Here is a 21337-nt window from a genome sequence, read left to right on the forward strand (position 1 = left end):
TTCATTCATCCAAAATGATCCTGGAGTCTCCCCCTCCCAGTGCTTTTCCCCCCATTCTTTCATGGGATACAAGTATTAGGTTTTGCACTGAGTGCTGAGCTTGTGGCATTTGAGTGCTACAGTGAGAGTTTGGTGACTGAGGGAGTATAAGGGTTCATTTTTATTTAAAGTCTAATATTTCTTTTATTTAGTTAATTAACTTAAAAGTTGCTGTTTGGTCTATAAGAGGGTGAATTTTGAATCAGCTTTAAACAAGGTTCTACTTGGACTTACTTGCAGCTGGAGCTTGTTAATTAGTTAATTGCATTAGGCCAGTTTTCAGAAGCTAGAGTCACAGTATAAATAGGAGCTAGTTACAGTGCAGACTTTGTTTTGCACTGAGTGCTGAGCTTGTGGCATTTGAGTGCTACAGTGAGAGTTTGGTGACTGAGGGAGTGCTGAGCTTGTGGCATTTGAGTGCTACAGTGAGAGTTCGGTGACTGAGGGAGTTAGGTGAGGAGGGAGTAAGGTGTTCCTTACATTTCATTTCCTATATTTATCAAAGAGCGTGAAGGGAGCCAGGAGTTTAGAGTACAGCTGACTGGAAGTAGAGTCGGAGGGCGGAGGTCCAGTTAGTCCACGGGGCAGCTAATTTTGTAAAGTAAGAGGGGATGGAGGCTAGGGCAGTTGCATGCTCCTCCTGTAGGATGTGGGTGGTGAGGGATACCACTGGTGTCCCCGCTAACTATACCTGCGGGAAGTGCACCCAACTCCAGCTCCTCAGAGACCGTGTTAAGGTACTGGAGCTGGAGCTGGATGAACTTCGGATCATCCGGGAGGCAGAGGGGGTTATAGAGAAGAGTTACAGGGAGGTAGCCACATCAAAGGTACTGGACAAGAGTAGCTGGGTTACAGTCAGGGGAAAGAAAACTAACAGGCAGACAGTGCAGGGATCCCTCGTGGCCGTTCCCCTTCAAAACAAGTATACCGTTTTGGATGCTGTTGGGGGGGATGACCTACCGGGGGAAGGCCCCAGCAGCCAGGTCTCTGGCACTGAGTCTGGCTCTGGGGCTCAGAAGGGAAGGGGGGAGCATAGAAAAGCAATAGTAATAGGAGATTCAATGGTTAGGGGAATAGATAGGAGATTCTGTGGTTGCAAGCGAGACTCCCGAAAGGTATGTTGCCTCCCGGGTGCCAGGGCCAGGGATGTCTCTGATAGTGTCTTCAGGATCCTGAAGGGGGAGGGTGAGCAGCCAGAAGTCGTGGTGCACATTGGTACCAACGATGTAGGTAGGAAAAAGGGTATGGAGGTAATAAACAAGTTTAGGGAGTTAGGCTGGAAGTTAAAGGCCAGGACAGACAGAGTTGTCATCTCTGGTTTGTTGCCGGTGCCACATGATAGCGAGGCTAGGAATATGGAGAGAGTGCAGTTGAACACGTGGCTGCAGGAATGGTGTAGGAGGGAGGGCTTCAGGTATTTGGATAATTGGAGCGCATTCTGGGGAAGGTGGGACCTGTACAAGCAGGACGGGTTGCATCTGAACCAGAGGGGCACCAATATCCTGGGGGGGGAGGTTTTCTAGTACTCTTCGGGAGGGTTTAAACTAATTTGGCAGGGGAATGGGAACCGGATCTGTAGTCCAGCAACTAAGGTAGACGATAGTCAGGACGCCAAAGCACATAGTGATGCAGTGGGGAAGGTAACAATGACAAAGGAGAGTACTTGCAGGCAAGGAGATGGGTTGAAGTGTGTATACTTTAATGCAAGAAGCATCAGGAATAAGGTGGGTGAACTTAAGGCATGGATCTGTACTTGGGACTACGATGTGGTGGCCATCACAGAAACTTGGATAGAAGAGGGGCAGAAATGGTTGTTGGAGGTCCCTGGTTATAGATGTTTCAACAAGATTAGGGAGGATGGTAAAAGAGGTGGGGGGGTGGCATTGTTAATTAGAGATAGTATAACAGCTGCAGAAAGGCAGTTCGAGGGGGATCTGCCTACTGAGGTAATATGGGTTGAAGTTAGAAATAGGAAAGGAGCAGTCACCTTGTTGGGAGTTTTCTATAGGCCCCCCAATAGCAGCAGAGATGTGGAGGAACAGATTGGGAAACAGATTTTGGAAAGGTGCAGAAGTCACAGGGTAGTAGTCATGGGCGACTTCAACTTCCCAAACATTGAGTGGAAACTCTTTAGATCAAATAGTTTGGATGGGGTAGTGTTTGTGCAGTGTGTCCAGGAAGCTTTTCTAACACAGTATGTAGATTGTCCGACCAGAGGGGAGGCCATATTGGATTTAGTACTTGGTAATGAACCAGGGCAGGTGATAGATTTGTTAGTGGGGGAGCATTTTGGAGGTAGTGACCACAATTCTGTGACTTTCACTTTAGTAATGGAGAGGGATAGGTGCGAGCAACAGGGCAAGGTTTATAATTGGGGGAAGGGTAAATACAATGCTGTCAGACAAGAATTGAAGTGCAGAAGTTGGGAACATAGGCTGTCAGGGAAGGACACTAGTGAAATGTGGAACTTGTTCAAGGAACAGGTACTGCGTGTCTTTGATATGTATGTCCCTGTCAGGCAGGGAAGAGATGGTCGAGTGAGGGAACCATGGTTGACAAGAGAGGTTGAATGTCTTGTTAAGAGGAAGAAGGAGACTTATGTAAGGCTGAAGAAACAAGGTTCAGACAGGGCGCTGGAGGGATACAAGATAGCCAGGAGGGAACTGAAGAAAGGGATTAGGAGAGCTAAGAGAGGGCATGAAAAATCTTTGGCGGGTAGGATCAAGGAAAACCCCAAGGCCTTTTACACATATGTGAGAAATATGAGAATGACTAGAGCGAGGGTAGGTCCGATTAAGGACAGTAGCGGGAGATTGTGTATTGAGTCTGAAGAGATAGGAGAGGTCTTGAACAAGTACTTTTCTTCAGTATTTACAAACGAGAGGGGCCATATTGTTGGAGAGGACAGCGTGAAGCAGACTGATAAGCTTGAGGAGATACTTGTCAGGAAGGAAGATGTGTTGCGCGTTTTGAAAAACTTGAGGATAGACAAGTCCCCCGGGCCTGACGGGATATATCCAAGGATTCTATGGGAAGCAAGAAATGAAATTGCAGAGCCGTTGGCAATGATCTTTTCGTCCTCGCTGTCAACAGGGGTGGTACCAGAGGATTGGAGAGTGGCGAATGTCGTGCCCCTGTTCAAAAAAGGGAATAGGGATAACCCTGGGAATTACAGGCCAGTTAGTCTCACTTCGGTGGTGGGCAAAGTAATGGAAAGGGTACTGAGGGATAGGATTTCTGAGCATCTGGAAAGGCATTGCTTGATTAGGGATAGTCAGCACGGATTTGTGAGGGGTAGGTCTTGCCTTACAAGTCTTATTGAATTCTTTGAGGAGGTGACCAAGCATGTGGATGAAGGTAAAGCAGTGGATGTAGTGTACATGGATTTTAGTAAGGCATTTGATAAGGTTCCCCATGGTAGGCTTATGCAGAAAGTAAGGAGGCATGGGATAGTGGGAAATTTGGCCAGTTGGATAACAAACTGGCTAACCGATAGAAGACAGAGAGTTGTGGTGGATGGCAAATATTCAGCCTGGAGCCCAGTTATCAGTGGTGTACCGCAGGGATCAGTTCTGGGTCCTCTGCTGTTTGTGATTTTCATTAACGACTTGGATGAGGGAGTTGAAGGGTGGGTCAGTAGATTTGCAGATGATACGAAGATTGGTGGAGTTGTGGATAGTGAGGAGGGCTGTTGTCGGCTTCAAAGAGACATAGATAGAATGCAGAGCTGGGCTGAGAAGTGGCAGATGGAGTTTAACCCTGACAAGTGTGAGGTTGTCCATTTTGGAAGGACAAATCTGAATGCGGAATACAGGGTTAATGGTAGGGTTCTTGGCAATGTGGAGGAGCAGAGAGATCTTGGGGTCTATGTTCATAGTTCTTTGAAAGTTGCCACTCAAGTGGATAGAGCTGTGAAGAAGGCCTATGGTGTGCTAGCGTTCATTAGCAGAGGGATTGAATTTAAGAGCCGTGAGGTGATGATGCAGCTGTACAAAACCTTGGTCAGGCCACATTTGGAGTACTGTGTGCAGTTCTGGTCACCTCATTTTAGGAAGGATGTGGAAGCTTTGGAAAAGGTGCAAAGGAGATTTACCAGGATGTTGCCTGGAATGGAGAGTAGGTCATACGAGGAAAGGTTGAGGGTGCTAGGCCTTTTCTCATTAGAACGGAGAAGGATGAGGGGCGACTTGATAGAGGTTTATAAGATGATCAGGGGAATAGATAGAGTAGACAGTCAGAGACTTTTTCCCCGGGTGGAACACACCATTACAAGGGGACATAAATTTAAGATAAATGGTGGAAGATATAGAGGGGATGTCAGAGGTAGGTTCTTTACCCAGAGAGTAGTGGGGGCATGGAATGCACTGCCTGTGGTAGTAGTTGAGTCGGAAAATTTATGGACCTTCAAGCGGCTATTGGATAGGTACTTGGATTAGGGTAGAATAAGGGAGTGTAGGTTAACTTCTTAAGGGCAGCACGGTAGCATTGTGGATAGCACAATTGCTTCACAGCTCCAGGGTCCCAAGTTCGATTTCGACTTGGGTCACTGTCTGTGTGGAGTCTGCACATCCTCCCCGTGACTGCGTGGGTTTCCTCCGGGTACTCCGGTTTCCTCCCACAGTCCAAAGATGTGCAGGTTGGGTGGATTGGCCATGAAAAATTGTCCAAAATTCTATGATTAACCTAGGACAAAAGTTCGGCGCAACATCGTGGGCCGAAGGGCCTGTTCTGTGCTGTATTTCTCTATCTATTGGTCACAAGGTCTTGCCATTCATAATTGCCCTTGAGAAAGTGTAGATGTATGGCGTCGCATCGGAATGTCAAACCACAAAATGGCATTTTGGGTGAAGTGCCAGAGAACAAACCGTAGCTCTGGTTATATATTTCAGCTTAGAGAGTGTTTTACCTAGAAGGGTAAATTAAAATGCATCAAAGAAATCTTACCAGCACAATTTTACTACTGGACTCATCTAACTCAAATCCTATGAACAAAATTGTGGAGATTGTCAGTACAAATTGGCATTAACTTACCCGGTCAATGGCTTTACCTACTCGTGAAACACTGCAGTGAATGTCCTTGTGGTCGGAAGCCAGTTTTTGAACTGTGTCCTTTATTCTTTTGCAACACTGAGACAAAACAAGCGACAAGGTCCCTGACAACTCAACATCTTGCCCTGATGCCACATAAAGAGAAAAAAAAACATGAATTTTAATCTTTAAAATATGATCAGTTCAGCCCTTGCTCCTATATTGATAACTTAGTTCTGCTTATAAAAATGCAGCATATTTTTTTGGCCTCTGATAACTTCTGTCAATGAATAATTAGTAGGTACGTATGATGCAATTACGGTATAAGAGGAGCTTAATTATATCCAAATTAACGCACATAATGTGTACTCTCTATAGTTTATTTTTATAAAATTGATTCTCAGGGTGTGTGTGCGCGCCAGCACTGTAGACTACCCAAAGTCAGACTTGTTCTTGACAGCCAATGTGGCTGGTCCAGTTAAGTGCCTGGTCAATGGTGACACCCCCAGGATATTAATGGTGAGTAATTTGATGATGATAATGGTACAGAGTAGACATATTCTCTCATTGAAGATCATTCCTGCCTGACATGTGGCACCAATGACACTTGCCGCATCATCAGCCTATACCTAAATGTTTGCAGAGCTAGCTGTGATGACAGATGCAGAGAACCCGGAGAACATTATTTATATTGTGCTCCACTAGAAACATTTTTTGCTTTATTTTGATTTTGCTGTCTAAAGAATGAAAATGCTGATGGGGAGTTGTTATAGTATCAGTTGCCCTTCAATTTCTTTCCTTGGTAAATCGAAAATGTAAAGAAAAACAAGGACTCACAATTGGTATGTAATTGCAATAACATATCCATGTGGTACAGACCTCACTGTTTGAAGGAATCTCTTACATCTTCCAATAAACAATAACCATTGTCAATTTGCATCAAGGTCAGTTTCAAAGTTGCTGGCTATAACAGCTTGAGAATTTCATTTACTTTGGTCACCTCATTAAGGTGTGCTGAGTACAGTAACCAATGCTCCGTTAATGTGCACTGAATGTAATCAACTAGTCTGATTCAGAGAACTCTTTTACCTGCCCAGTGAATTAGTGCCTGCGTCCCGTCAGCTGTAATAAACAGTGCAGGTTTAATAGCTATCCAGACCTCTGGTAACATTTCCCTTAGCTACAATGTGCACTTTATCAAGTGCTCAAAATAAATTAAAAATTAATCTGCTTCTAGATGAAAACATGTTCTAACAGCATGAAAGCATTTTAACTCCTACTTAAAACTAATTAATTCATTGATGTTTCAGCTATAGCAAATGCATACGGTGAACTGTTTTCTTCATTACATTTGCTTTATTATTTTCCTGCATTCAAATTATTCGGTCCCTTTTGAATTCATAAAATTTACAGTGCAGAAGGAGGCCATTCGGCCTATCAGGTCTGCACTGGCCCTTGGAAAGAGCATCCTATTCCACCCGAGCCCCGTAAACCCATTTGCATTATATTGAAGAAGAGATTTTCAGTGTGTTTAATTTTGGATTGACTGGTGAAGCTGATGGAGATTGTGATGATAGCACAGCCCACAACACATTGTCTACCACCTCCACGATCTTGGCTGTCAAGTGATACTAGCCATCATATACAGTGGGACAGAGTTGTAAGAACACAGACAGTTTATATTCACTATTATACAATCTTATGATATGTTTCTTGCAGAGGGAATACACTCCTTGAACTGAGAGAAATTCTTAACAGTCCAATTGTAGTTAGCACTGTTACTTCACAGCACCAGGGACCTGGGTTCAATTCCAGGCTTAGGTCACTGACTGTGCGGAATCTGCATGTTCTCCCTGTGTCTGCGTGGGTTTACTCAGGGTGCTCTGGTTTCCTCCCACAAGTCCAGAAAGACCTGCTTGTTAGGGGAATTGGACATTCTGTAATCTCCCTCAGTGTACCTGAACAGGCGCCGGAATGTGGCGACTCACGGCTTTTCGTAGTAAATTCATTGCAGTATTAATGTCAGCCTACTTGTGACACTAATAAAGATTATTATTGTAAATTATGTTCTTCAGCCTATGCTGCATTTGGATGACAACACCAGAATGAAACATGTGGAAGACCAATTTTACAGAATGAATTAATGCCATTGCAGACACAATATATTGAAATGAAATGAAAATGAAAATTGCTTATTGTCACGAGTAGGCTTCAATGAAGTTACTGTGAAAAGCCCCTAGTCGCCACATTCCGGCGCCTGTCCGGGGAGGCTGATACGGGAATCGAACCGTGCTGCTGGCCTGCTTGGTCTGCTTTAAAAGCCAGCGATTTAGCCCAGTGAGCTAAATCAACCCCTATATTGGCTTTGGTATAATATTTCCTAAAACATACTGGCGCCAATACAATAGCATACCCTCGGGATGACATTGGTTAGTATAATGGAACAGGGAGACAGCACATGATGGTATAGTTGCAATTGTAATTGTATGAATTATGCAGCATGCCTCAATTTTTAAATACGCCATCTGCCTTAACCCAAGGTGAGAGGCGACTGTAAAAACAACAGCTTTTGCAAACAAGAATAAAAGTTTCCTATGGAGAGCAGAGTTAAAATTTGCAGGCGGGTTACATGGTAGGAATTCAATGAAAAAGTTTGAGCTTTCAGAGATATCATTTTGTTAAACAAAACTCATTTAAAACAAAAAACTAAGCTGAATACTTTTGCTCAATCTTCCTTAAGGCGGAATCACAAATTATTCTTCAGCTGATGGTAGGTATAATGGTACTGAAGCACAGGTTTCTCTCACTCAATGGCAGTTGGTATAGCACTAAAACATCAGCTGCCGCATTAGAAAACACACAAAAACAATGACCGCACCAATTATTACATATCAAGTGAGTGGCAGTCATCTTCTCCAACATAGTGTGAAGTGGTTCATTTTGGTAGGGCGAATGCGACGCAATGTAAAATAAAGAGCACAATTCTAAAGTGGATGCAGAGCAACGGGACCTGGGGGCATATTGGCACAAATCACTGACGGGGTCAGGGCATTTTTTAAAAAAAATTCTTTCATGGGGAGTGGGCTTCGCTGGTTAGGCCAGCATTTATTGTCCACCCCTAATTGCCCTTGAACTGAGTGACTTTCTAGACCAGTTCAGAGGGCAAAGGTCAGCCTCACTGCTGTGGATCTGGATCTGTAGACCAGACCAGTTAAGGACAGCAGATTTCCTTCCCTAAAGGGCATTATTGAAACAGGTGGGTATTTATGACAATTGGCAACGGTTCGGTGGTCATCGTTAGACTTTTAATTCCAGATTTTTATTGAATTCAGGTTGAGCGTGCAGTTAATAAAGCATAGAGAATAAATAGTGGCAGAGAGAACAAAAACAAAAAAGTGTTTTGTCCAGCTCTGGGCACCACACTTTAAGGATATGAAGACATTAGAGATAATACAGGAAAGAATCTACAAGAACAGTTGCAGGGACACGGAATTTTGGCTACTTGATTGGAGAAGCGGAGGCCAGTCTCCTTCGAGAAAAGAAGGTTGAGAGGAGAGGAATTCAAAATCATGAAGGATAAGGACATTTATAAAGTAAACTAGGTTTAAGTAAATGGGAAAGATGTAAATTTTCTAAATAATACTATTCACTTTCTTCCCCACACATCAGCAATATTAAGTTTTGAAATGAAATTCGATAAATCTCTAAATTTTACAATACTCCATCTTATTAAAACAAGCTTGAAAAAGCGGATGAGTTCAGTATTAGGCAAATACTTGGAAATTATTTTATACAGTTTTGATGTGGTATTAAATCTGCCTTGGTTGGTTTGTATTTGACAGGTGCATATTTATCTCAAGTGGAGTTGCAAATAGTGCTTGCCAAACTCATCAAACTGCAATTTTAGTCTAACTACAATATTGAGGAATGATCTAAAAGATTGAATTCTTCAAGCCCGAGTTTCAACTCAGAAAACTAACAAAGTCATCAAGGAAATTTGCAAGGCTGGATCAGAACATTTGAAGTTGCAGGATCCCGCGTATGCTGATTTTGGATTCTGCTGGTGTTTATGTCAGTTGACCAGTGTGTACAAATGTGGCACCGTATAATCAGTTTCCAGACTGGATTATCACCATTGAACACCTTACATCAGCACCAACCATTCTTTTAGGTACAAGGTATCGACAATGCTAACCTCAGTATCATTTTTCTTCAGGTCATGGAACTATAAGCCACAAAGCAAAATAAGTTGGCTAAAATACAAAATTAAATTTGTAAAAATTCAAAATGAGTGAATTCAGAAATTAAATCAGAACTTAGTACAAAACACTATCAGAAATAAATTACTCAAACTATCTATGGTCTGTATTTTAACAAAGAGAACAGGGCCCTTCTAGCAAAGTAAGTGAGCCATATTGCGAGCCCAGCTGATAATCTTAAATTCTTACTGCACTCGGAATTGCTCAGCATGTGCTGTCCACATGATCCTTGGCCAGACATTGGGTTATGTGGGGAGATCCAGAGAGATCAAAAACATTTTGTTTGGAGATAGAATTTTGAGGTTCAAGGTGCTTACTAAGTGAATAACGCAACAAGATTCCACTGGTTTTGGACAAAAATAAACTTTACTTTTCAAGTTCAGAAAGATAAAACAATTTGCAATATCTACCTTATACTTTAATATTCAGGGTAATTATGATGCTCACATAAATTACCTGGGGAACTGTGGTTGGAAGTACGACATTGTACAATAGATGTCAGATGCGACCAAAAAAGATTCCGCGAATTTCTCAACAACCCATCCAGGTGTTTGTCACATTGTGAGCCAACCAATCTCATTGAAACTTTGTCTTTCTCGCAGGGATTTTAATCTCCACCTTGAAGACCTATGCCTTGAAATTCTCTCCAAACATTTGCTCCCACTTGGATGGTTTCAACAATGACCCACCTCAAAGGGTCTCAAGCTTGCCTTTAGATTCCTTACCCTAGATGTCCAAGAGCATTCCTGCTCCACTTTCCAAGCACAATTTTAGATCTTCAGCCAGGGTAGCACAAGTGAATAGCACTGTGGCATCACAGCGTCAGGGTCCCAGGTTCGATTCCTCTCTGGGTCACTGTCTGTGCAGAGTCTTCACGTTCTCCCCGTGTCTGTGTGCGTTTCCTCCGGGTGCTCCGGTAACCTCGCACAGTCCAAAGACGTGCAGGTTAGGTGGATTGGCCATGCTAAATTGCCCTTAGTGACCAAAAAGGTCAGGAGGGGTTATTGGGATAGGGTGGAAGTGAGGGCTTAATGTGGGTCGGTGCAGACTCGATGGGCTGAACGGCCTCCTTCTGCACTGTAAGTTCTATGTTCATGCAAGGCAGAACACCACGGCTCTAAAGGGGTATACCGGCTCCAGCAGCCCGAAGCATGAAATCACCAACCTTCGGCTGCCTTCTTGATTCTTCAAGGCTCCAATCGTGTCCACCTTGCTCAAAAGTCTGCTTCTCTGCAGCCCTTTCTTGAATTCAGAGCCTATTATTCTGTTCCTTTCTTTAACTTCACTTTTGGGGACCTATTCCTGCCCCCTGGCTTTCTCCATCACCTGGGAGCTTTTTTGGGGAACTCTCCCAGTCCCCATCCCGTGTCCTGCTCCCTGGAACACCTACAATACAGTATAATGCTCCGTTCCAGGTCATCTGGCCTGCGTTTCCACCAAACATGCGCGCAGGACTGGTCCCTGACCTGCAGAGTGGAAAAAGATCAAAACTGTTCATGTGTAGCCATTTCCCTTCTGCACATGTGTGGGAATCCAGAGGTTCTTTGGGAACTGGAGTTCATGACCTACGAACTAAAGAAGGTAACGTATTTAAGTTGCATCACATCAGGCACTGCGCCTTTTCTTAATTAAACAAAAGCACGGGGGAAAATAGACCCTGGTGCAATCTCCATTGCAACATCTTGACCAGAGTCGACCTGCCAACTAATCAACAGTTTCTTCATACGGAATATTTAAAAATTTATAGTTCTGATCCTTTGAGCAATGGTTATACCTTCACATAAAAGATAACAATTACTGTACAAAAAGTCACAGTGGCCACTTCAATAGGTTTTTTACCCCTTTTATGGAACGTGGGCGTTGCTGGCTGGGCCAGCACTTATTGCCCATCCCGGAGGGCATGTAAGAGTCAACCACATTGCTGTGGGTCTGGAGTCACATGTAGGCCAGACCAGCTAAGGACAGCAGATTTCCTTCCCTAAAGGACATTAGTGAACTAGATGGGTTTTTACGATAATTGACAATGATTTCATGATCATTAGACTTCTAATTCCAGATTTTTATTGAATTCAAATTCCACCATCTGCGCTGATGGGATTCAAACATAGGTCCCCAGAGCTTCACCATGGGTCTCTGGATCAGTAGTCCAGTGACATACCACTATGTCACTGCCTCCTCCAAAAGTTCAGCAATACTGCCATGAATTACCTGAACAGATGTGACAATAGGCTTACAAGAAAAAAGTTCCTGCAGATGTGAGAACACTAAGTAATTCATCAAGATTATATAGTAAGGTGGTACTTTGGTATACACAGTATAGCATGCAGCATTCTCTCAGTGCAAATAAGAAATAAGATAAAGTTTTGAGTAGAAATTAACAGAACATTATTTTGAATAATGGCAGTGAAATCAACAAATATGCTAACTGAGAGAAACACGCTGTTCCTCCCAAAGGTAGAATATTGATTAAACATAATGAAGACAACGGTTATGGTGGCTTTTGGAATCGTACATAAAGAAAACTTTGTTCACTCAAAAAATTAGTTTTAAGTTATTCAGAAGAGACATTAAACCAAGGGCCATTATCCTCTCAGGCGAACATAAAAATCCAATGGAACTAGTCAAGTATTCTTTATCCGTAAATCTTGCAAACTGAACTTACCCAAAACACCCCTTTTTTTAACCTCATCTACCTTTAGCACACAATGTCTAGTTGTCTGTCTGCACTATTTACTTTGTAATTTTTGCAGTGAACATGTCAAAAGGAAACTGATTACAGGTACCCTGTATTTATTATTTAGTGGTACATCTCACATTTCCAGTCATTTTATTTACTTTAGACCAGGGTTTTTCAGGATCATGACCCGCAGGTGGGTGGCAGAAGGGTCACAGAGTCATGGGTCATGGTGTTTATGTGTCCAGTTTCAGCACCGGATATCCGGGTCCTTCTTGTTTCCTGTCATCGGATTATGCTGCTCTCCTGCTCAGGCCTCAAAAGTGAATTTAAGGTAAAGTTTTAGTTGAAGGATTTTGTTTCGTAAATACCTCCATAGCTTTTCTTATGGTCAAGCAGGAATTCTAACTGCTGTGTTTTCATGCATCCAACTGCTGAATTCTGGTAGCACAGTGGTTAGCACTGTTGTTTCACAGTGCCAGGGACTCGGGTTCGATTCCCGGCTTGGGTCACTGTCTGTGCGGAGTCTGCACATTCTTCCCGTGTCTGCATGGGTTTCCTCCGGGTGCTCCGGTTTCCTCCCACAAGCCCCGAAAAACATGCCTGTTAGGTGTATTGGACATTCTGAATTCTCCTTCTGTGTACCCGAGTGTGGCTATTAGGGAATTTTCACAGCAACTTCATTGTAGTGTTAATGTAAGCCTACTTGTGACACCAATAAAGATTATTATTAATTTGAAAAGTGATTGTGACAGGATTTTGGGTTTGAATCCAGTCACAGTCCAGCCTCTCATCCTGTGCAGAAGTGGTCCCATAGCACTGTGCTGAAGACAAAGGAGCAGTGGGGTTATCACCCTGGAGCACTGGCTGATATTTATCCAAGAATTGCAGCTTGGATAGGATATCTTAATTATTCTCAGCACTTACTGGGAGCCGAATTGTGTAGGACTAGCTATAGTCTAAAGCAGTATTTTTCACATTTTTCCCTGGATCCACTTTTGCCATAGCTCGCCTACGATCAAATTTTTAAAAAACTCATCAGGCGATGTATGTAATAGAATTACCAGTCATTACTGCTATTAGTGCTGTGGGGTGGAGAAATCAGTAACCCTTGGTGAGAAGCTCACAAACGGCGACATGGTAATGACAGAGTCACACATGATGGAGGGGCCCTCTACGATCAAGTACACCATCTCAGCTCAGGGTGGACTTGTGCATAAAACTCTGAGTAACAATGATAGTTGTCGTGTCTCAGGACACTGTTTGCATTCATGGGAGCACAGCTAAGTAAGAATTATCTTGGAATATCGAAAGCTTACGGCACAGAAACAGGGTACTTGTCACATCATGCCTGTGCCGACCGAAAAATGAGCCACCCAGATTAACCCCACTTTCCAGCATTTGGTCCGTCGCCCACAGATTGCGGCACTCGAGGTGCATATCCAGACAACTGAGGGTTTTGCCTCTACTACGCTTTCAGACAGCGAGTTGCAGACCCCTACCATCCTCTGGGTGATAAAATATTTCCTCATCTTCCCTCTAATCTTCCGACTAATCACTTTAAATCTATACCCCCTAGTCATTGACCTCTTGCTAAGTAAATAGGCCCTTCCAGTGCACTCTATCCAGGCCCCTCACAACCTTGCCGATCGCAATCAAATCTCCCTTCAGCCTCCTCTGTTCCAAGGAGAACAATCCCAGCCAATCGAATCTTTCCTCATTGCTGCAATTTTCCAGTCCTGGCAAAATCCTGAGAAATCTCTGCTGTGCCCTCGCTAATGAAATTACCTCCTTTCTACAATGAGGTGACCTGAATAACCCACAGTATTCTAATTGTTGGGCTAACTAATGATTGACACGGTTCCAGCAAAACCTCCCTGCTCTTATATTCTATATCTAAGCCAATAAATGAAAGAAGTCCATATGCCTTCTTAATCATCTTATCAACCTGTCCTGCTACATTCAGGGATCTGTGGACATCACTCCAATGTCCCTCACTTCCTTGACTCCTCTCCGTATTGCCCCATTTATTGTGTATTCCCTTGCCTTGTTTGACCTCCACAAATGCATATCACATTTCTCTGCATCACGCTTCTCTACATTGAATTCCTTTTGCCACTTTTCTGCTCACCTGACCAATCCATTGATGTCTTACTGAAGTTTACAGCCATCCTCCTCGCTATCAACCGCAGTCAATGAACACAACAATTGGCTGTGTGGTTGATAATTCAATCAAGTATTTTTAAGAAGTAGGTTAGCACTGTTGCCTCACGGCACCAAGATCCCAGGTTCGATCCCGGCTCTGGGTCACTGTCCGTGTGGAGTTTGCACATTCTCCCCGTGTTTGCGTGGGTTTCGCCCCCACAACCCACAAATGTGTAGGCTAGTGGATTGGCCACGTTAAATTGCCACTTAATTGGAAAAAAAAATGAATTGGGCACTCTAAATTCAAAAAAAAGTATTTTTAAGAAAAGGGAGAAAATTTATAAGTAGAAAAAAATACAAGCACTTCACTCCACAGATCAATTTAGCAGTACGAAAGGGAATGGGAAGAATGGTGCAACATATGCAAATAATGGATTGAATTTCCCAGTACCCAGCTCCCTTGTTTATCCAGTTAGAATACAAATCAGCAAGGTCCTAAGTTTGGCTCATTTTAAGCAATAGTAGCCTCAGTACTGCGGAGTAGAAAGGAAAAAAATGCCACCCATGGATCTTGTTTCCAATCAATGGTTTAAAACCCTATTAGACAACTATGGTGGCTCACATAAACAAATAGCTTGCAACACCCATTGTCAACTCACAAGAATGGAATTTGCACATTCTCTGTGTTTGCGTGGGTTTCGCCCCCACAACCCAAAGATGTGCAGGGTAGGTAGACTGGCAACCCTAAATTGCCCCTTAATTGGAAAAAATGAATTGGGTACTCTAAATTTATAAAACAAAACTCACAAGAATGGCCTCATGGGCATGACGGTTGTTTTAATCGGCATCCAGGAAATATAATATCAGCATGGAGTCAAAGAATTCAAGGGAGAAAGCGGAATCAAGAGAAAAATGGCAAATAATAGAATAATTCTCATTATGCAACTAAAGGCTGTGTGGAAATAAGCTTCTATCAATAATGATCATTGGTGTTCTATACCAACATTATGAAATAAAAAAGTTCAAAAATTGAATTATTATAATTATGAAATGACAGTATACAAGAGGTGCCCCCGTGGGGGGCATGGCAGCACAGTGGTTAGCACAGTTGCTTCACGGCCCCAGGTTCGATTCCCAGCTTGGGTCACTGTCTGTGCGGAGTTTGCACTTTCTACCCGTGTCTGCCTGGGTTTCCACTGGGTGCTCTGGTTTCCTCCCACAGTCCATAGATGTGCAGGTTAGGTGGATTGGCCATGCTAAATTGCCCTTCGTGTCCAAAGGGATTGGGTGGGATTCGTGGGTTTTGGGATAGAGTGGGGGTATGGGCTTAGGTATGGTGCTCTTTCCAAGGGCCGGTGCACACTCGATGGGCGTAATGGCCTCTTTCTGCTCTGTAAATTCTATGATTCTATGAAATACTAATCTAACCTCAGGGTGCAAAGGACAATCATGATTTAAGGTATATGAACTACTAAGTTCTGCAAGTTCAGTTTAGAAAATGCACACATCAAATCTTACATCTAAAAAAATTAATTAAAAATACATATTTTTTACACTACATCTCCTTGGAACAAAGAAGGCTGAGGGGTGACTTAATTGAGGTGTACAAAATTATGAGGGGAAGAGATAGGGTGGATAAAATTGTTTCCCTTGGTGGTGAATTCTAGAACCGGGGACATAGATTCAAGATAAGCGGCAGAAGGCGTAAAGGGGACATGGGGAAAAACTTTTTTTATGCAGAGGGAAATGGGAGTCTGGAATTCGCTGCCCGAGTCGGTGGTGGAGGCAGAGGCCCTAAACTCTTTAAAAAGGTACCTGGATCTGCACCTTAAGTGCTGTAAACTACAGGGTTATGGAACAGGTGCACGAACGTGAGATTAGAAAGGGCACCCGAGTATCCTCGGGCTGACATGTACACGATGAGCCGAATGGTCTCCTTCTGTGCTGTAACTTTTCTATGATTTGAATGGCTGCATAACAGTTTGGAACTTCCTAGTCACGAAAGCCACCACATGCAAATGCCAGTCTCGCTTTCTATCACAAATGGTACTGAAGTCAAAAGTACAAATGAAACTTTGCACTAATTCAAATTTGCACACACAAACCCAAAACATGCATCCAAATATAGCATTCAGGTCTCAACTGCTCACACAATTTCTCACTATTGCTGAATTCATTCTGGTTCATAAATAGGGCAGGTTCAACATATGCAAAAGCTAACTCCAATTAAACTGATTGAATGTGTGAGATATTTTGGATTAAGCTTACACAATAATATTCAACAGCCTCCCCTTTCAACCGCATAGCAACGACAGTCGTCGCTAATACTTTGAGAGGCACTTACCAAATAAATTTTCAAAACAAACAAACTAAACAAGATCAGTTGAAAAATCACGACTATGACTAATCATAGAAGGAAGCTAATAAACTGCTCACCTCTCCCGCTAGTCTAAGAAAATCATAGCACAATATCATGCAAATCTGAGCCAGTATAATCACTAACAAGAATAAAAACTTGTATTTGCATTGGGCATTTAACATAATAGGAACATTATCAATCAAAACTTGACACCGACTCACATAAAGCGACATTAGGGCAGATGATCAAAAGCTTTGTTAAAGAGCTTGGTACCAATACACTAAAAAAAACCTTGGCCAATATGCTGTTATCTAGCTACACCCTTAACATGTTTCTGAAGCTCAAGTGGATGTTATATGCAACAACAAAAATTCACATTCAGCGTTGTTACACTATAAACTCACTGAAAACAAAATACTTCGGCTTCAACCTCAGAATATTGCCGATATACTATTCCTACTTAAAATCTTACCGCTATAATGTTAGAGCACAGCTCAATTTGTAATACATGTTTTTACAAACTGCAGACTATAATGCTTGGCTTCAACCTCAGAACATTGCCGATACATTATTCTTTCCTAGAATCGTACTGCAACAATGTTCGAGCATAGCTCAATTTGCAATACACATTTTTACAAACTTCAGGCTGTAATGCATACATGATTTGCCGAGCAGCATAAAAGCTAAGTTGCAATCAATAAGATTCAATAGGTTTACTTACGTAGTTTCCCTCTAAACTGCATTAGGACTGTCAACATAGCATACTATCAAACAATTAAGTGCACTATAGTGTTACCATAATCACGCTGTGCACACCACAGAGACCACATACCCATAACAATGGAATTTTAGGCAGAAACTTGCAGTGTGCCATCTGTAGACTGTAACATCACTGCAATGGAGCACATTGTAAATAAAAATAAGAAATAGGAGGGTTAGATCATTCAGCCTCTTGAGCCTGTTCCACCATTAAATACCTTCATGGCTGCTTTTCTACCTCAACAATTCTTTGTTGACCCTCTGATTCCCTTAGTATGCCAAAAATATATTGATCGCTGACCTGAATATACTCAACAACTGAGGATCCACGGCTCTCTGGGGTAAAGAATTCCAAAACTAATAACGAAGAAATTTTGCCTCACCTCAGACCCAAATGACTGACCCATATCTGAAATTCTGACTCCCATCCGAGACTCTCGAGCAAAGGAAGCATCCTCGCAACATATATCCTATTGATGCTCGTGAACTATATGTTTCAATGAGATCTTTCATTCTTCCAAACTCTGCGAAATATAGAATTGAATTATCGAATGGTTACAGCACAGGAGGAGGCCATTTGACCCATCGTGTCTGTGTTGGCTCTCTGTAAGAGTGATTCACCTAGTGCCATTCCCCTATAGCCCTGCACACTTTTCCTTATTTCAGATAATAATCCAATTTCTTCTTGATTGAACCTGCCACACCGCACTCTCAGGCGGTGCATTCCTAACCACTCGCTGCATGAAAAAGTCTCCCATGTCACCATTGCTTCTTTTGCCAATTACCTTATATCTGTGCCCTCTCATTTTCAATTCATCCACCAATGGGAACAGTTTCTCCCTATCCAACCTGTCCAGATCGTGATTTTGAATATCTCTGCCAAATCACCTCTCACCTTTTCTGCTCCAAAGAGAACAGTCCCAACTTTTCCAATCTATCTACATTAAACTATTCGGAATCCACCTTAAGTGATCTAAATTGAAATTACCAAGTACATGAAATGCTTTAGAGAGCAAATAGTGACTCCACATGTATGTCTTTTCAAGCTTTACAATGTATATAGGGGCTGGTTTAGCTCACTCAGCTAAATCGCTTTTAAAGCAGACCAAGCAGGCCAGCAGCACGGTTTGATTCCCGTACCAGCCTCCCCGGACAGGCACCGGAATGTGGCGACTAGGGGCTTTTAACAGTAACTTCATTGAAGCCTCCTCGTGGCAATAAGCGATTTTCTTTCTTTTTTCTTTCTTATATCAAACTAATCTTATCGTGTCTAATAGTTACATAAGGCTCACTGTTGAATGTGCAGCACCATTTTAAAATGTTGGACTTACCAAAGAGCATATGAACAAGTTTGAAACCTTTGGGAAATGAGCACGGAATCTGTACTAAAGCAACACTGACACAATCACACAACTGAATCGAAAAGCAGAATACTGTTCTCATGAAAGATCATTGACATGAAATGTTAACTGTTTCACTCAACAGATGCTGCTATAACCTGCTCAGTATTTCTAGCATTTTCTGTTTGTATTACTGAATGTGCTCCCTCAATGAAAGACAGGAAAGGTTCTGTCTGGACTTCACTAGAAAACTCTTGAACCTCATCTCCCAGTGCCACTATCTCTTGCCACAACCACATAAAAGTGACAAAATTAAGGAAACGCAACCCTATTCTGCAAAATAAGAGAAGAGAACAAATAGACCGTGAGGCAGCCCTATCCCCTACTAAGGCCTATTTTATAAAACTCATAAACAATATGTAAATGCTTGAAGGAATTTAAGGACCCAACCTGACAATATAGGATCTATATATAGCAGACCTTCCATTTTTTCTGTAAATTAAGGAGAACTGCATTTTGCAATGTATTGTAATTATTTGATTTGAGATGTTAAAGGATGAGCAACCCTGTTATTCTTTCATACTTTTAAAATTATCTGTAACTGCTATAAATTACGATTACTTGTATCATTACAACTCTGCACCACCATGAAGATTTTTCAGTGAACCAGTTATTAATCAGAACCAATTGAAGTCCCTCATGCACAGAACCATTCTCATGAATCTTTTCGACACACTCTAATTTCATCACATCCTTCCAAAAGTGTGCAGCCCAGTACATAGAACATACAGTGCAGAAGGAGGCCATTCGGCCCATCGAGGCTGCACCGACCCACTTAAGCCCTCACTTCCGCCCTATCCCCTTAACCCAATAACCCCATCTAACCTTTTTGGTCACTAAGGGCAATTTAGCATGGCCAATCCACCTAAGTCGCACATCTTTGGACTGTGGGAGGAAACCGGAACAGCCGGGGGAAACCCACGCAGACACAGGGAGAACGTGCAGACTCCGCACAGACAGTGACCCAGCAGGGAATCGAACCTGGGACCCTGGCGCTGTGAAGCCACAGTGCTATCCACTTGTGCTACCGTGCTGCCCAGTACTGGACACAATTCCACAGTTAAGACCAAACTAATGTTTTATACAGGTTTAAGATTAAATTTCTTCTTTTGCACCCTATGCACCTATTTATGAAGCCTAGGATCCCATAAATTTTATTATCGTTTTCTCTCAATCTGTCCTGGCACCTTCAGCAATTTACACAAAGTGCACTCAGATCCCTTCACTCCTGCCATTCGAAACACTCGCCTGATCTAAATGTCCACTCATAAATTAGTACCCTCCTTCCAAGAGTGAGTTTAATGAACCTTTGGGGTGTCATCCTTGAAAGCAAACATATGACTCCTTGGATAAGGAAACCAAAACTGTGCAGTTCGCCAGGTGTGGTCTAACCAAGGCCCTATATAACTGCTGTAAGACTTATTTTCCCAGTCCTGAAGTCAACTGTGCAAACACATCAGTTCAAATGTGAGTTGCATAACATCATACATGACACTAGAGTTAAAATGTGATAAATATTAAGTGTAAAGGTACATTGCACACTTATCCTCAGTTGTGGTGTAACATTCCAGTCATAGAATCATGTCCTGTTAGTGGGCAATAACACCCACTTCATCTCAACAGTTTAGTGGAGAATAAGTAAACATCTCTCACACACAACATATGGGGGAGCCAGTGTAGTTTAAGGATGAAGAACTCTAGTTAGTGTGGGTGAGTGCTATATGACATAGTTGTAGAGGATGGTCCAGTCCGAGTAGTGTGTATTCGAGTTATATCAAAGCACACACAAATGAATACACACAGCACAGGCCTGAACACCGTTATAAATTGCTGCTGCTGCTGCTGACCCAGTGTCTTGGTCGCCATGGCGCCGCTCACCTCCAGTCTGGGTCAACTCCTGCCTCAGGCCGCTGGTGTACTCGATTAGCTCCTCCAGGGTCCGGTCGCAGTGTTGCCCGTAGGTGGTGAATTTCTGCAGCACTTTATCCAGCTCCCTCTCCACGTTCAGACATTGCTCCATGATAACACCAGAGGGGAGGGTGGAAGGGGGGGGGGAGGGAGAGTGGAAGGGGAGGGAGAGTGGAAGGGGAGGGAGAGTGGAAGGGGAGGGGATGAGGGAAGGGGATGAGGATGGTAAACAGACAAGTCAGGCAGAACACTCCCCAAGCGGACGTTGAATGGTTCCCAGCGAACCTCACTCAACCTGGGTCGGGCTCTACGCCTCTGCCCGCCCGCTTCGGCCTGCCCCGGCCCGATCCGCGCCCCTTCACGAACTCCGGTTCGCTTCGATCCGGCCCGGTTCCTCGCCGCGCCTGCGCCTCCTGCTCCCGTTCGGGTTGACCCCGGCCCTCTCCGCGCCTGCGCCCTCCACCCACCCTGGTCCCCGGTCCTCTCCGCGCCTGCGCCCTCCACCCACCCTGGTCCCCGGCCCTCTCCGCGCCTGCGCTCTCCGCCCACCCTGGTCCCCGGCCCACTCCGCGCCTGCGCTCTCCGCCCACCCTGGTCCCCGGCCCTCTCCGCGCCTGCGCCCTCTCCCCCGAGACAAAGCCCTCTTTGCGCATGCGCCCATGTCCTGGCCCGGTCCAGCCCTCTGCGCGCCTGCGCACTGTTTTTGTTTTTCTCATCAAACGGCAGCTGCGGATCGAGGCGCCGTGAGGGAGAGCGCGAGCGAGCG

General features: G+C 43.5%; 1 protein-coding gene across 1 annotated transcript in view; it reads right to left on the minus strand.

Moving 5' to 3' along the window:
* The window catches only part of LOC119963900 (E3 ubiquitin-protein ligase RMND5A), a 47852-nt gene extending 26843 nt beyond the window's left edge, over positions 1-21009 (minus strand). Inside the window, exons 1-2 of the mRNA XM_038793290.1 lie at positions 20542-21009; positions 5071-5213 (exon numbers count right to left, since the gene is read on the minus strand). Coding sequence (XP_038649218.1) covers positions 5071-5213; positions 20542-20683 — 285 coding nt within the window. The 5' untranslated portion in view covers positions 20684-21009. The remainder of the gene's footprint in view (positions 1-5070; positions 5214-20541) is intronic.
* Positions 21010-21337: the final 328 nt, after the last annotated feature.

The sequence above is a fragment of the Scyliorhinus canicula genome, chromosome 3 (assembly GCF_902713615.1).
Source record: "Scyliorhinus canicula chromosome 3, sScyCan1.1, whole genome shotgun sequence".
In the NCBI taxonomy this organism is placed as follows: domain Eukaryota; kingdom Metazoa; phylum Chordata; class Chondrichthyes; order Carcharhiniformes; family Scyliorhinidae; genus Scyliorhinus; species Scyliorhinus canicula.